Source organism: Durio zibethinus, chromosome 23 (genome assembly GCF_047325235.1).
Source record: "Durio zibethinus cultivar Kanyao isolate XHJ-2024 chromosome 23, ASM4732523v1, whole genome shotgun sequence".
In the NCBI taxonomy this organism is placed as follows: Eukaryota; Viridiplantae; Streptophyta; class Magnoliopsida; order Malvales; family Malvaceae; genus Durio; species Durio zibethinus.
In genome coordinates, this window is record NC_143184.1 from 1,954,253 (window position 1) to 1,969,931 (window position 15,679).

The 15,679-nt window shown below is 34.7% G+C and overlaps 3 protein-coding genes across 10 annotated transcripts; all 3 read right to left on the minus strand.

The window, feature by feature from the left end:
• Positions 1-656: 656 nt before the first annotated feature.
• On the minus strand, positions 657-3,217 carry BPS2 (BPS1-like protein). The gene is made up of 2 exons (XM_022914740.2): positions 2,865-3,217; positions 657-1,947 (listed from the first exon to the last, which is right to left on the minus strand). The coding sequence occupies exon 2, from the start codon at positions 1,938-1,940 to the stop codon at positions 876-878; it is 1,065 nt and encodes a 354-aa protein (XP_022770475.2). The 5' UTR covers positions 1,941-1,947; positions 2,865-3,217; the 3' UTR covers positions 657-875.
• Positions 3,218-4,885: 1,668 nt separating this feature from the next.
• Positions 4,886-7,873, minus strand: LOC111313889 (putative serine/threonine-protein kinase At1g01540). Its single transcript, XM_022914741.2, has 7 exons — positions 7,066-7,873; positions 6,468-6,572; positions 6,246-6,368; positions 5,967-6,137; positions 5,686-5,815; positions 5,391-5,600; positions 4,886-5,287 (listed from the first exon to the last, which is right to left on the minus strand). Exons 1-7 carry the CDS (start codon positions 7,629-7,631, stop codon positions 5,201-5,203), a joined length of 1,392 nt encoding a protein of 463 aa, XP_022770476.2. The 5' UTR covers positions 7,632-7,873; the 3' UTR covers positions 4,886-5,200.
• A 1,125-nt stretch (positions 7,874-8,998) lies between these two features.
• LOC111313890 (CAAX prenyl protease 1 homolog) lies at positions 8,999-15,317 on the minus strand. 8 transcript variants are annotated; one of them, XM_089752855.1, is made up of 15 exons: positions 15,140-15,317; positions 13,825-13,972; positions 13,624-13,708; positions 13,441-13,536; positions 13,230-13,295; positions 13,002-13,100; positions 12,708-12,821; positions 12,499-12,609; positions 12,137-12,199; positions 11,342-11,434; positions 10,616-10,729; positions 10,309-10,380; positions 10,109-10,174; positions 9,642-9,796; positions 8,999-9,214 (listed from the first exon to the last, which is right to left on the minus strand). In XM_089752855.1, the coding sequence occupies exons 1-14, from the start codon at positions 15,168-15,170 to the stop codon at positions 9,680-9,682; spliced, it is 1,275 nt and encodes a 424-aa protein (XP_089608981.1). In that variant the 5' UTR covers positions 15,171-15,317; the 3' UTR covers positions 8,999-9,214; positions 9,642-9,679. The 8 variants fall into 8 exon arrangements, with proteins under 8 accessions (XP_089608981.1, XP_022770481.1, XP_022770486.1 ...); XM_022914746.2 differs by lacking the exon at positions 8,999-9,214 and having other exon boundaries at positions 9,370-9,796; XM_022914751.2 differs by lacking the exons at positions 8,999-9,214; positions 15,140-15,317 and adding an exon at positions 14,900-15,005 and having other exon boundaries at positions 9,370-9,796.
• Between the last annotated feature and the right edge of the window lie 362 nt (positions 15,318-15,679).

Consider the following 15,679-nt stretch of genomic DNA (forward strand, 5'->3'; position numbering starts at 1 on the left):
ATTAATTAAATTAAATTTCTAATTATTAAATCATTTTACATGAACAATATTTGGTACTTCTTGATGTCTCAGATTTCTTCAATTATAGTATATTCAAAGTATTGCTTATAATTATATGGTATAGTCAAAGATGGTGGCTGGCGCCATTGACAATGGCAGATAGACATTGCTGTTTTATTTCACATTACATCATTGGAGACTGAAAATACCTATATTACCCTGAAGGCCAAATTGAAAATACCTATCTTCTAGAGTACATAGAATCATTGTCAAAGAACTATTGGTTCAAGTCCTGTAAATCAATAGTCAAAGTTCCTTTCTTTATATAGAAAATTTTGGTTTCATATATGTAATTACGATGAAGCAGAAAATCTTTAGGTTTTTAAAGCGTAACACCTGGGAAACGCTGAACGGTTGAATGAAGATGCTGGAGGCAATTACCCAGCAATTCTGGGCAAGCAGCCAGTAATGACATGAAGTCAAGAAATTTGGATCTTCCTCTAAGTTAGAAAGTTATGTCTGGCTCTGCTCTGGCATAATATATCAGGTCCGATTTCAGAGCAACGACTTTTTTGTTCCTGATGTCACCGGCCACATTTATAACTGATATTTAGGGAATAATAATTGATGATGATAATAATAATAAGTACTGAACATTTTGCAAACAAATTATGAGCCCTTTCTATAACTCTCGACATTGGATGGTACATTGTACACGTACAGCCAAGTAAATTAGTACTGTAACACAACTTACGACTCCCACACCACATACTTCCATAACCCAAACAAGGCTGTACATGTCTACTCGTTAGAAAACACGTCTCAACCTAAACCATCTGTATACAGAAGAGTTTAGCTTCATTGCATTCATGATTTCACCTCACAACTTGCTCTTCCACTTTTCTTCCTACCATTGAATTTGGGACAGCACCACCCGCTCTTAGATTACAAAGCAAAGCATCACGCCCAGTCAAAACTATTTTGAAAAATCCATCTACTACCTTTGAAAGATTATCTAGCCCTTGTGATAGTTTCTCTGCTGTCTTTCTCAAATCTGAAACATAATTCTTGAACGACTCCCCTTCAATAGAACCCAACCCATCTTGGAGCAAAGGATACAATTTCTGGACACATGCATCGACAGCATCTAGTTCTGTTAGAACTGAAAATTTTCCGCAAGAAAATATATTTCTAATTTCCGCATTCACAGTAGTTTGCACATCAGAAAAAACTTGAGCCCATGGTAGCGTGTCAGCAACAGTTAAATCTAACAAATTCTTATCAGAACCAGAGAAAGCCGCAGCAAAGACACTACAGATATATACAGTAGCCACCTTAGCTCCATACATTGCACGCATCAAAACCTTTCCTTTAGCAGAGTTCTTCACCTTAGGCAAGTTTAATGATCCAACAAGATTGTCCAGGATTGTGCGACAAGCTTCAACTCTCGGATTTTTTGAGCCAACGTGCTGTCTCCAGCTATCAACTGAGGAACAGGTCCGCATGAACTGCTCTGGGGAGTTGGACTCCAACTTATGCAAGACGAACTGAAGTAAGAGATGGCCTTGGTTGAGTCTAGTAAGCTCAGAGGTAAAAGCAATACTAATATCAAGCAACTTCACACTGATTTCCAGGTAGACATCTATCCACTTCTCCTCCCAATCACTCACAGGGAGCTCCAGCTCAGTTATCAGGTTTTTTATGTCACAATGAATCTCAGAAAGTGTGTTCATTGCTAGTTTCATCCATGACAAGCTAAGGATGTCATCCTTGTCTTTTGGCACAAGTTTTTGCAGCCTCTGTGACAAGGTGGCCTCAAATGCGTTCAATAAAGAAAGAAGTCTTGGAGAAAACTGAGAACCCTTAGGTGATATGATACGGAAAGGATTTCCAAAATGGAAGAAAGGGCGATGTGGCTCCTGAGGACGACTCATTTTCATGTATTTACTGCAAAATCCAGAAGAACAAATTTAATCATCATCATGAAAACCAGACTTCAAAATTAACCACGTTAATAATTCCATGAATTATACAAACATCATATACTCTGAAGTTTCCATAAGAAATCATCTTTATAATATAAAGGCATAGGCAAAGCTCTAAAGTCATCATCTCTATAATAATAACGATCGATTGGTTCCATGACCCAACAATAAGGGTGCTCCTTCATATACCTCCCACTCATTTCTAATCAAAAGGGAAATCAACTTGAACCCTTCTCCAAGACTATACCCAGCAGATCTAACCATCATAATCCCTCATAATAACTAACCACTGCTTCCATGACCCAACAATGAGGATATCTCTCACTTGACCCCCCTCACCAAGACTATAACCAACAGATCTAATCAACGTAATAACTCATAAGCCTCACAAACAATTGGATAAGCAGAATTTCTGGATTTGAACAAATAATCAACGGCAGTGAAACCATATATTCAACAGCAAAATCAAGATAAATACAGCCGAAGGATGTGGTGTAACAACGAATTAAGGAGAGATGGAAAGAATGCAATCAACTGATCAAGGTAGTACACCAAGATCTCCTTGATTGCCTCAAATTCCTCTCTGGCTAGTCACCCTATCTTTGCTTTATTTCTACATGATTTTCTCCTTGAACTTTAGGTTAAACTTGATACAGAGAAACAGCCGAGTCATTTATACACAAAATAAAATCATTCTACACCCAAAATTCCAACGAAACACTAAAAATCACATCTTTAAACACAATTCTTTAACGAGCAAAATAAAAAAACACATAAGATAGAGCCAGATCTGATGAATCTGAAGAAATCTAACACAAAGACATCCAAAACCATAAAGTCAAACAAATCTAAAGGTAAATAAACCCCAAAAAAACTTACCTAAATTTTATATCCTTAGGTCAATAAACCAAGCAGAAGGAAAAATTCTCCAAGGATCTGTTAGGGTTATGTTAAGAACTGAAGATAAGAACACAAATCATAACCTAAAATAATTTCACCAACTACGAATCTTCATCTACAAAATTGAAAAATATATATTTCGAAAAATATATATTTCAAAAAACTATTTGTGTTTCTTCGGAATCGCACAAAGATTGGCGAATTGAAGAGTTAAAATAAGAAATAAAACAAAAAAAAAAGGTGAATATAAAGGAAATGACAGAATTGTAATTGGGAAATTTCGGTGAAAGCTTCAAACGCGTGGCGTAGGGCTTCGTTGAAAATTCATCTTTGGAAAAGATGCGGTCAGTCTTCTTTTTTTAATATTTTGTGGAGTCGTTTAAGATTGGGAATATTGATAGAAGCACAGCCTGTTACGGGTGTTCAGTCACAGAATGTATACGTGGAAGACGATGAATGGGGAAGACAGAGATATTAGATGACGGATAGCAGAATTTTTTTTTTTTTGTTAATATCATTAAAGGGCCGTCGGCGTTGGATATATTTTTCAGTGGGCTGGACGTCAGCCCTACTCAACTAACCGGTTTCCAGTAGCACCAAAAATCAATCAGAATTAGGCGCAGATCCAACGGATACAAATGAACTGCGGTGCCAGCTGCACGTTTCCAATGAAAAACCCGTTTTTCGATGACGACGTAAACATCAAAACGATAAATAAAAAGTTTTTATTTATTCAAAATTAATAAATAATATTTTAAAATTTACTAATTAAATAAATATAGAAAAAATAATAAAATTCGTTTACTTTATTTTATTTATATTGAAATGTACAGTAAACGATAATTAGTGAATATTTTTATTTATTTATTAAATTTAAAAATAATTATGTATAATATTTTAAAATTTATTAAATAAATAATAAATATAATAAAATTTTGTTTCTATTTAATTCATCTAACCTCCCCATTTCTAACATTTCTAATTTTATTAGAGGCTTTAAAATGAAAGTTCTGTTCATTGTTGTTGGAAAAATGAGGATCCATTTTAGTTTAGATGAAGGTCTGGAAACTCTACAACCTGTAATCATTTTTATTATTACTATGGAGTTCATGTTGAAGAAGCCAAACACTTTTACGGGTTGCTTCCAAAACATAGTAAAAATCAAGAATTAAAGGTGAACCTTAGCGCCTAGAGTACGGTTCTTCGATACACTATAATTGGCTTTGGTTAGCCATTGAAGCACGGCATGTAATGTTTACTTTTTCCAACAAAAGGATGGTGACCCGTGAGGAAATAGTCAGCATTGCCGCACGTTGTTTCTACTAGTAGTTTCCACAATCCTACGGTTTTTGCTGATTAGCTTATTATCTCCCACACGAATTTCTCTTGGATTATCAACCCCATTTAGTATTAAATTTGATATTTATTATAAGTTTCTGCGGGAGCCAAACACTAGCTTGGATCATCAAGCAATCAAACCAAGATTGTCAAGTGCCAAGTTGGGCTAAAGGGTCCACCAGAAACCTGCACAGCCAGCTTATCTCCATCATGCCAAATGTCGTTAGTAGGCTCCATGGATAAGAGCATGCTCTGGCATTGATGGTGAAATCAATGTAACAAGCCAACAGAGCCATCCTGTATTTCGTAGCAAGATGGCCCAACTCCAACAAGGCAACAAGGATAAGAAACACCACATGAATAAAGAGGCTGCTTGCTGGGTCCATTTTTCACCACCATCCTATATTGGAATTGGCACCGATGCAGATGGATAATCTATATACCTCTATCCTAAAAAATGGTCCACCACCAATACCCCATCTGGTTTGAAGGTTTGCAATGTTGGTGCTGAAGGTTGGAAAAACTAGGCATCGCAAACCATCACAAATTGTATGATCGAAAAATATCTATATGATCTTCAAACAGAAGAAAAAGATTGAAGGGAAAGCTCATTATCTCTTTTAAGTTTTGACCCAAAGGGAATTTTTTTTCTTACAAATAGATGAAGACAATCAATAACAATTGGTATAAGAATTATGAATTCATCCATTTATACAATACTGTATATTATATATGGGGGAAAAAGGGTAAACCAAACATAAAATAAATGCAGATTATTATTTTCTCATAATGGAGATACAACAAAACACTGGGGGAACTAATAGAAAAATAAATGTAAAGAAAAAGCTTCAAAGACTTAAGAGAGGCTTCAATTTGTTAGTCACCTAATGTTGATAGCGTTATCTCCACCTAGTTGGCTGGTGATGGTTCCTCCCGCTATCACCTTCACTTGTATCAGAAGCAGAGGCCCCATCAAATCATCTATCACCAAATTTTGTAGCATTGCCATTTGTTTGCTGATCATCAGAATGTGAATTGGATGGTTCTCTTGCAATCCGACGTTCCTGCAAAACAAGATAAAGGTTAAGAGATTGTCCGCAAAGAAAATAACATGAAACCTCCCTTTCTGATGCCAATGTTAATCTATAGTATGCAAATGGTGCCTACATCACGGAATAGCAGATCATCAGCCTCAAGCATGTGGATAACGTGCCCCATTTTTGGTCTCTTTGTTGCATCAGGATCAACACATCGCAGAGCAACTAATAGTACACGTTTAAGTGCTTTTGAAGCAGGCATCTCAGGCAGCTTAGGATCAACTACTTCCTCAGATTTTCGGTTTCCAACCATGGTTTTTAACCATTCAACCAAATTCACCTGCAATCATTTAGTCATTTCCAACTTAGCAACATAAGGAGCAAAGAAACCATACTAGTGAGGAAGGAAATATAATAAGTCTAACCTCTCCTTGTGGTCGGCTATAGTCAACAGGACTTCTCCCAGAAATAATCTCCATAATAAGTATACCAAAGCTATAGACATCACTCTTCTCATTCAGCATTCCAGTACAAGCATATTCTGGAGCAACATAGCTGGAAAAAATACAGTGATTTTCCTGCTTTAGATTAATGAACTACACAGCATTTTTGTTAGTGCACATCAGCACATGTATGCATTCACAATGGCTAATCTTAATTAAAAAAGAGAAAAATGTGCAAGACTACAAAATGGAAATTAACCAACCCAAATGTTCCCATCACTCGAGTTGTCACATAACTCCTTTCAGAACACAAGAGTTTAGCAAGCCCAAAATCAGAAACCTTGGGGTTCCACTGGCGGTCAAGTAGGATGTTGCTAGATTTTACATCCCGATGGACAACCTTTGGCTCAAGACCCTCATGAAGGTAGGCTAAACTGCAACAATAATGCAAATAAGCACTCAGAACAAGAACCATCACAAGTGAACGGAGAATTTATAAACAACTGTACATGAATGAATGAATAGAATTTTAATTGATGTACCCTTTTGCTGTTCCCAATATGATATTCATACGGATATCCCACGTAAGGGGACTGACATCCCCTACATCCCCGTGGAGCCATTGTTCCAAATTGCCATTGTCAACAAACTCATATACAAGCATCCTGAAAAGCAAAACCACATAAGTTCCTTCTCTTTACATAATTGAAAACAAAGTAGAATAAAAAAACGCCTCAATTTCATAGTGGAAGATAATTGGCTACCTATATGCACCTTCAACACAGTATCCATGCAACCTTACTAGATTTTTGTGTCGTACACGCCCAATCGCTTCCACCTCCACCTTAAATTCCTTCTCAGCTTGACCCCTGAAGGATTGATTGATTACTTTGATGAGCTAATTGGTAGGCAAACCAAACATAAATTTATAACAAAAAAAGGAATAAAGAAGACAAAAAAAAAAAGATTCAACTAACATAAAACATTATCATCCAGACCCAATTATGAGTTCTTTTCCTCAAAAAGCAGTGTTCTTTACACTTTACAGCAGATTGAGTAACCAACATAAGGCAAGAGTTTTAAAACCCAAAGCAAAAAAAAAAAAAAAAAATCCCAATGAGGCAGCTAACTGTTGCATAAATTCTTCAATTCCATAATAGGAAAAAAAATCTTTGTTTCTTAGCAATCGAATTGAGGTCAAAACCAACCAAATTAAAGACACATAATCCACAAAAGAACATTCAAACTCAAAACCAACCAAATTAAAGACACATAATCCGCAAAAGAACATTCATTTCTAAAAAATGACATAATTATTAACCAAAAAAGGCATATAATTGAATAAAATAAAGAATGGGGTACCTGTTATTAAGCAAATTCTTGACAGCAACTTTAGTTCCATCAGTTAAAACGCCACAGTAAACAATTCCATAGCCACCTTCACCAATCACATTCTCTTCACACAATCCATTCGTAGCTAATTCCAGTTCCCTCAGAGTATACCATCGTCCCCAACCAAGATGAGACACTTCCGGCCCCACACTTCCACTCCCAAACGACGCCGTCTCACTCACACTCGCACCCGCACTCGTCGGCCCTCTGCTTTCCCCACTGGAGAACACCACTCTGTGCTCCATTTTTCCCAAGTCCACTTGAATCTCCGGCACCGGCGGGGCGACATGGTGGTGATCGGGTGCTGACGGATGGTGGAGTATTTCTTGGATCTCTTTGGAGATTGGTGGCGTGAGGTCCACGTGTTGATGTCTGCGACATTTGCGGCGGGTTGTGAGGCATAGTGAGAGAAGAAACAAAGTCAAGACTATGAGTGAACCGAGAAGAATCCCAATGACTACCCATAGTCTTAACCCGAAAATCGACGTCGGCTTTGACAGCTCCGTGTTAACAAATGCCGCGTCGTACACTGACATTTCCTTTTTGGGAATTTCTTCGTTTTCCAAATCAGTTTAAGAATCCGGCGCCATTAGCTCCGCCGGAAAAAATGACGTCCAAATTTGAATAAAAATGGGAAGAGAAAAAAGAATCAAACGAATTTTTAAAGCAAAATGGAGACAGAAAGGAAGAGAAACAGAGTTTTTTTTTTTTTTTTTTCAGCACTTACTACAACTATTTTTTTTTTAGTTATATAATAATAATTATTATCACCTTCTGTACTTTTAAACAAAGTTGTCTGGCTTTTTCCTTAAATTAATGGAAATTAAAAATGGAGTGTGGGAATTAGTAATTAGACGAAATTGCCCTTGTGTTTTCTTTCTTGTTGTATCTAGTTTGGACAAAGTGTGGATAAATTTGAGATGGCGGTGACCGCCAATGGGGAATTCAGGACACGTGTTGATTAGTTAAGCTTTGATCAGATCGGATGCGTAGGGACGTCCCACATGAGATTTTCACGAGGGTGATGAATCTGCAGGAAGCTTGGGTAGGGCCCACAAGTGGTAGCACCACATTCACAAGTAGAGGAACTATTGATTTTACTATTATTATGAAATTAATTAATTAATTAATTATTATTATAATAGGAATTAAGACAAGTTGAGGGAAAAGGCCAAAAGTGTTGATTGAAAAAGAAAAGAAAAATAGTAGGCAGTGGCAGTAGCAGACACTAGCAGTAAGTGGAGAAGGAATTGTCTAAGAATTGATGAATACACAAAACATTATTGCATTACTGTGGAATGTTAAATAATAGTAGTTTGAAAATGATTTATTACTACCCTGTTTTGATTGGCGCTTCAAAGACATGCAGTTGGTTGGGGAATTCAGTATCCTTTAAGAAGAATAAGCCATTTGGTACGGGAAAAAAACAATACACTATCATTCACAATAATAATAATAATAATTTAAAATTTCCCCTTTAATGATTTTATTGTATTATCCATTTATGTTTGGCTACCCAATTTTTTTTTTATGGTAGTATACTTCTAGTTAACTTCCTTATCAATAAAAATTTTAAATACGAAAATTAATTTAATTAGTTTATATAATAAATTTTAAAATATAATTTTTAATATATGTGAAATTTAGATTCTAATATATGTAATTTATTAAAAAATATTTTATATTATGCATATAATTATTAATGGAAATCAATATTATATCTTAAAATGTCACATCTGTATTATTCAAATTTATGTTTTTCAAGCAAATTTATAGCTTAATATCGAGACAAGCAGATGTTTAGCAAGACATGCTACCTATTTTTCTCAGAGTTTTTTTTTTTTTGGTGTGACAAGTAATGTATCCATTTCCATTTTGTGACTGAACACCGGACTACAAAGACTTTGAAAACCAGGTAGAATTTTAATACACCCTAAATTGTCGTTTAATTCATACGTTTATCCTTAATGCATAAAAAGAGCTATTGAAAATGGAAGACCACCGCCACTTATACACACCTAATTCACATAAACACCAACTGCATTAACTAAAACTTGCAATGCTTAATTGTGTAACAGATCTTCACGAGTCCAGTACCTCGCTGGCTATTTGGGTTATGCTGTTGGCATCAATTAAAAAAAAAAATGTTAATAATTCATTATTCTCCCTTGATTTTGACAATAACATTACAACAACTACAAAAAAAATTAAAAATAAAAAATGAAAAAACCGCTTAAACAAGGTATAGGCTCATTAAAGCAACTCTTAAGTGTATAAGAATTAAGACATGAAAATTCATTTCAGATTAATCATATATAATATATCCCACAAAACTTGATTATTATTATTTTTTTTCTCCACCATCAAACAGATCTGCAGATCAGACAAAATCCAAAGACTGCAGAAATATAACACAACATATTAATTAAAGCTTTGTTTTGTAGCGTTCAATGTTTTTCTCTTTCTGACTAATAAGTGTTTTTTTTTAGTGCCTGAACTAGTGAAACGTGAGATGATGAAACTCAACACGGATGAAGAAATATTACAATGGAATGAAACAATTCAAAGCCAGTCAGATCCCATATCAGTCTTCCTTTTTGTCAGGCTCATCAATTGCAGCCAATCTTTCTACGAGGGGAGGATGAGAATAGTGATAAGCAGAGTACCAAGGATCTGTATTCATAGCTGACAGATTTTCTTCCTGAAAAAGGCATGAAATAACTATACTTCAGTAACCTGCACATTACTAGTATTTTATTACACTACGTCGGTTTTAACTAAAAGCTACCTTGCACAAATAATGTCAGTTATCAAACATGAACCATCATGGAACTCAAGAGTGAAGAAAGTAGGGATATCAACACTTGATGAAAGGAAAATCATGAATCATATGCCGTACTTACTAATTATTACTAGAAATATTTGGCATGAAGAAGAAGAATAGAGTGGACTTGTAATTGACAGAGAGTATGAGAATCAAATTAAAAGAAAGTCAAAATCACTAGAAATTCACCTGCAGCTTCACTAGACCAGAGCGCAAAGCAGCTCCATAGCCAAGCTTTTTAGCAAACGCATCAGCCTACAGAAATAAAATAGAGTATTATTAAATATCAATCTAAAGAAGATTAATAAAGAAGGGGGTGGGGGGGCAGAGAGAGAGAGAGAGGGAGATGCTAAACTTGAAAACCAGCATCCATTGCATCAAGAGGTTACCTGAAATTCAAATGATCGGCTTACAAGATTGAGAGCAAAACTTACAAGGTGTTGGATTGGTATTACAGTATGCTGCATATGACAAGGTTGAAGAAAATAGTCAACAGCTCTATGGCAAATGATTCTTTTCCATTACATAATAAAAGAATAACAAAGTAACAATTATTAGCCTTCAATCTTATCTACATGAAACAGATTAAACAATGTCTCCACTGCCTTGATAAGAGCTTAATTATGCTGATAGAGTACATCCCATTATTCGACTAGGCATTTCAACTCAAAGTACATCATTTTGATATTTTAGTACCTGAAATATGATAAGGCCGATTAGTACTGGCTGTACGTCAAACCCAAAACTTCGGAAAAGGTCAGTTGAATTCCTGACCAGAGTATAACCTCCAAATTGCAAAAATGTAAGAATCTGCATTTCAAAGGAAGAACGGAAAAAAAAAAAAAAAATCCCAACATCAAGATAAAGTTATGGCACTAAACACTAGTCAGTGAAGTGAGAAATTGGAAGTATCACTTCAAATTGAATATGACAAATCTGGCATAACATGATGATGAAGCCAGTAATAGATCATGTTCTAAACATTAAACAGATTAAATGGCTATTTTTGCAGCTTAGGAAGTTGACTTGTGGCTCATTAACAAGTCTATTATCCCATCTTTGTTACATCTATCAGTGCCAGACTGTCAATATGGGATCATCTTGCTGCATGAGCACTATCATAAGGTTTGATGTTTCAACCTCAAAGCCTAAAGTAACTGCAAGCTAAGTAGCCAAAAACACCTAAACAAATTTTTTTTGAACCTACGAATACAAAAAATTATTTTCTAACAGAATTACTATCATCAATCATGTTTAATGACACCCTGCTGTGCCACGATAATATAAATGAAGAGTTGTGTACTATAAGATAGTCCTAAGATAGTGCTTATTTATCCAAAGAAAAAAATAAATAAACAGTGCATGGAGTTTTTTTTATTTTCTTCAGAGAAAAAAGCTTGCAAGAGAACAACCGCAGCATACCTGCACAGCAATAAAGGAGTACATAGTATGGTTAAGCTTCCAATGCCCCAGCTCATGAGCAATAACAGCTACAATTTCCTCATCATTTTTGCACTGCAAAATAATACCTCAATACATAAGAGCTTTCAAAAGTGTTAAGGGAGCATCAACTATACAAATAATAAGCAGATAATTTATCATTCTGCACAACTCTTTTTATAGATTGGACAAATGCTTTCTGCAGCAGTTTTCCATGTTGAGTTAAAATGAGTCCTCAAATGAAGACAAGCATTATGGAGGTACATATAAAGTCACATATAAGCAATCAGTTTGTTTGCTGAGATAGAAAATCTACTAGCTTAGGCATTTGAGATATTACAAAATAAACTGAAAGTCTCCTAAGATTGTTGGACAATATGCCCATTTTAAAAGGCACAATTTACTGTAATACACAAAACAGCCCTTGTGTTCTACAGGAAAAGAAATAAGGTTGAGAATTGAAAAGAGATCGACTTTGGACAGAAGATTAGAAGACAAGATTCTATTCACTTTATAGTTACTGCTCCATGAAGATAATCACTCAGAATTGCTTCAACAGTAATCATCACCACTAGGTTTCAAATCAAGACCTAAAATATTTTTTGGGGAGGTCCTATGTGCTTCAGAATGAAGAAAATTATCAAGGCACACAGGCAATAATATCGACCCCTCAACTGAATAAAAAAGCCAAGAAGTTGATATGTTGCAACTATTATTAAAGAAAGGAAATGACAAACATACGATACAACAAAATATTATTTATTATTAGATCCATACCTGCTGAATCAACGTGTCATAAAGGACAATACGCTTATTCTTATAGAATCCATACATATAGGCCTGCATGATGTCAAAAACGATGAATCATAATCAGTCTCAATGTGATTGAAGTTACGAATATTATCATATTGAAATAGAGATAGTTTGTTTGTCTAAACGTTAACCAATTCACCATAATACTGTTCCTAGTGTATATAGCAGCAATGTGTCTTTAAAGTAAGGAGAATGAAATCCTACATGATGGAATATGAAAAAATAAATATACAAAGATTATCAAGTTTATACATCAAAATGGTGTACAGAAGAAAAAGGCATCCGGAGAGAACCTATAGCTGTACTATCAAGAGCTAAATCCTTACATTGCTATGGCTTGATCTTGTGGATCCATCAACAACAAACAACTTCTTTAAAGGAAAATTGAGAGACGAAGCAAGTTGCTCAATCTTAAGCCTAAGCTCTCCTTCTGGAAGCTATTTCTCATAGCATCACACCAGAGCAAAACAAAAATCATTACAAGAAAAAAAAATGCTTGAATGAAAGTAAGACACAGTGATTTTGAAATACTCACAGGGGTGAACTTGTTAAAAAGTGGGGCTATCAGAACAGGGTAAAGTGTCATCATCACCAGGGAAAGGACAAACATAAATGCCCAAAGATAGATAGCCAGATATGGACCTCCTTTCTGCAATCACGAAATTAAGATTCACCATAATGAGAGAAGGATGACATGATAACGAAAAGATCAGAGTAAATAAGATTGTAAAAATTAGTTAACTCGAGCTAACAATCACTCTGATTATTATAATCAGGACCAGTAATAATCTCCAACAGAGACCAAATGCAGAAAAGTAAACAATTTTACCTGTACTATCACAATAATAGCAGAAACAATGGGTGGACCAAGTACAATAGCAAGACACATTCCTTTGATAAGGTCCCTAAAGAACAACCATATAGTTTGCTGAAAACAGATGAGAAAATAGTTAGGAACACCCAGATAAGTGTAATCTCAAATTATATAAATTCCAAAACAAACGTGAACAAGGACGCAAAACAGTATAGGGAAGAGATTTAGCCATTAAATACAAACTTTGTTGAAACCATGTCGGGCCTCAATCACGAAAGTTGAATAGAGAGAAAAGGGTAGGTCAGTGATCTGCATAATAAAGATTGCAAGATAAATGGTCAATGCTATTGATCAGATTATTAGAGGTATACCACACACAAAGAGTACTTGCAATTATTCAAAGTAATAATTGTAATAAAGGATCAAGAAGACAAAGGAAATATCATGAATTCACCTGTGACCATATCATAACACCAGCCAAAAATGCAAGGGTGTGCAGTATTTCATTCTCTGTATTTAGACCAACTAAAGGCAAGAAATTTCCTGATTTCTGCAGTAAATAACAATTAATAATACAAAAAAGATAGTGAAAATCAACAAAAGGGAGGAACAACTAATCAAACACCTAACTACTCACCTTCCAAAACCAAGGCAATATGCCAAAGAACAAAATTGCAGAGTCCATAAAGATTGTTACAAACTCATGAACAAAATGGAAGTGGCTGAAATTCAAGAGAGAGGTATCACAGATAATGTCAAGTTAAGTTAAAAAGGAAGCTTGATTGTCCCCTGATGATGTTAAGTCTTGTAAATGATCAATAGAAACAACAAAACCAACCTCTTATCAAGGCTATAGGCCCGAGACTTTTCAAATTTCTCTTGGCTGATTACTCCTTCCAATGTTTTTGGAAGAGTTGGCAGTTTGAGAACAGCATGTTGCCGCAGATCCAGATAAGTTTCAAAGAAGTACATTAATATCATAAAACCTGTAAACAATAGAGGTTAAGTTGGGGGAGAAAAAGAGACAAGAGAGAACTTTACAAACTCTAAATGACATAACAATCATGCTACAATGAAGCATAATGAGCCAAATTTCTTTAAAAACATAGATAAATGAGTCATTGATAAGTCTCAAAATCTACGCAACGTACTTCTCACAACAAATACCTTAATAAACAGAAGAAGTGAAAGCCAAACAGACTGGATTGCACAGAAATGCAAGGAATGAAAATATATTCAGAAATTGAAAATTTTTGTATTACAAATCATTGGACCCCATAACCAATAAGTTATATTCAGTTCAACAATCAATTTCAGGCAACAAGACATGCCTAAAGATTCAGAATTGTCCTTTTACTTCTGTTCCTCGGGTTTTTAGCAACCAACAGGATAACAAACGGTAAAGAAATAGATGCAAACAAAATAAACATACACACATGATCATCTCTAAAAATAAGACAAGATCAAGAACTCAATACATAAAATGCCTCAACATGTTGTAAATGCAAGTAACATATTTTGACTCCTTCATAGGAAAAGCTTCTTTATCACAATTGTACAGTTACTTGTAACTTGCAAGCTACTTGGTTGATCAACCCGCGTCCCCTTCCATCAACAACTAAACAGAACATTTTGCCAAATTTATTAACATAATTTAACTAATTTCGGCATATATTCTTTACCTTTTACACATGTAAAAGAAAAGAACCAGAAAGATGGTTAAAATCTAACTTACAACACCTAAAATTTTCAATCACTAACAATCAAGCAAACAATTTAATCATATGCATGGATATTAATCGAAACTAGAAAATTAATAGCATATTCTAATTAATCTATAAAAAAATAAAAAGGAAAAAAAAAGAAAAAGAAGCGCTTCGTAGTTCATTTCAAAAACCACAGGAGAAACTTACAGATAGGAAAAAACAAAAGAAACCAAAAAGGAAAATCCCGATGACAACGTAAACATTGAACAATTAAAACCCATACCAATTTTCTTTTAAAGAAAAAAAGAAGCAGGAAATTTTTAATATCGTGAAAAATAGGGAAAAAAAACAAAGATCAACAAGTTTTAACAAGAAAAGTAAGATTAAATCTGGAAAGTAAAGAGATAGATTCAAGCTAAGAAGGGAATAGAAAAGAGAAGAGCGTACAAACAACAGCTTCCATGTACGGAAACGCCATTTCGTGTCGATGATGAATGCAGAGTCGAGAGAGAGAGAGTGCGTGGAGGGGTTTTGCTACTCTCTTAGTCTCTTCGGTTAATATAGATTGTTAGACGGGTACGGGTTTTAAAACCCACATACCCGACTATCTTTATCCGTTTGAGATAAACTAAAATAGGCGACAGGAGTACTTAAATTGCCTAATAAAAATTTATAATTGTAAGAATATTTTGTAATAATATAATAAGGAAGAAAAAAGAGAAAAAAATTTGTGGGAAGGTTGGTTATTGACTTGATAAAAATTCAACTGAATTTAAATATTATTTTATTAATTTAATAAAATTTGAAGTTTAAATTCATTCGTAAAAAAATTTTTAAAAAAATCTTTGAATGCATATGCTGTATGATTGTAAGGCTATAGGAAGAAATTCAGCTACAATTCATCAAATGATTTTAGAGTGAAACATTTGATTCTGAACAGTTCCTAGCTCGATGATTGTGTGTATATTATTTCAATAGATGGGTCTG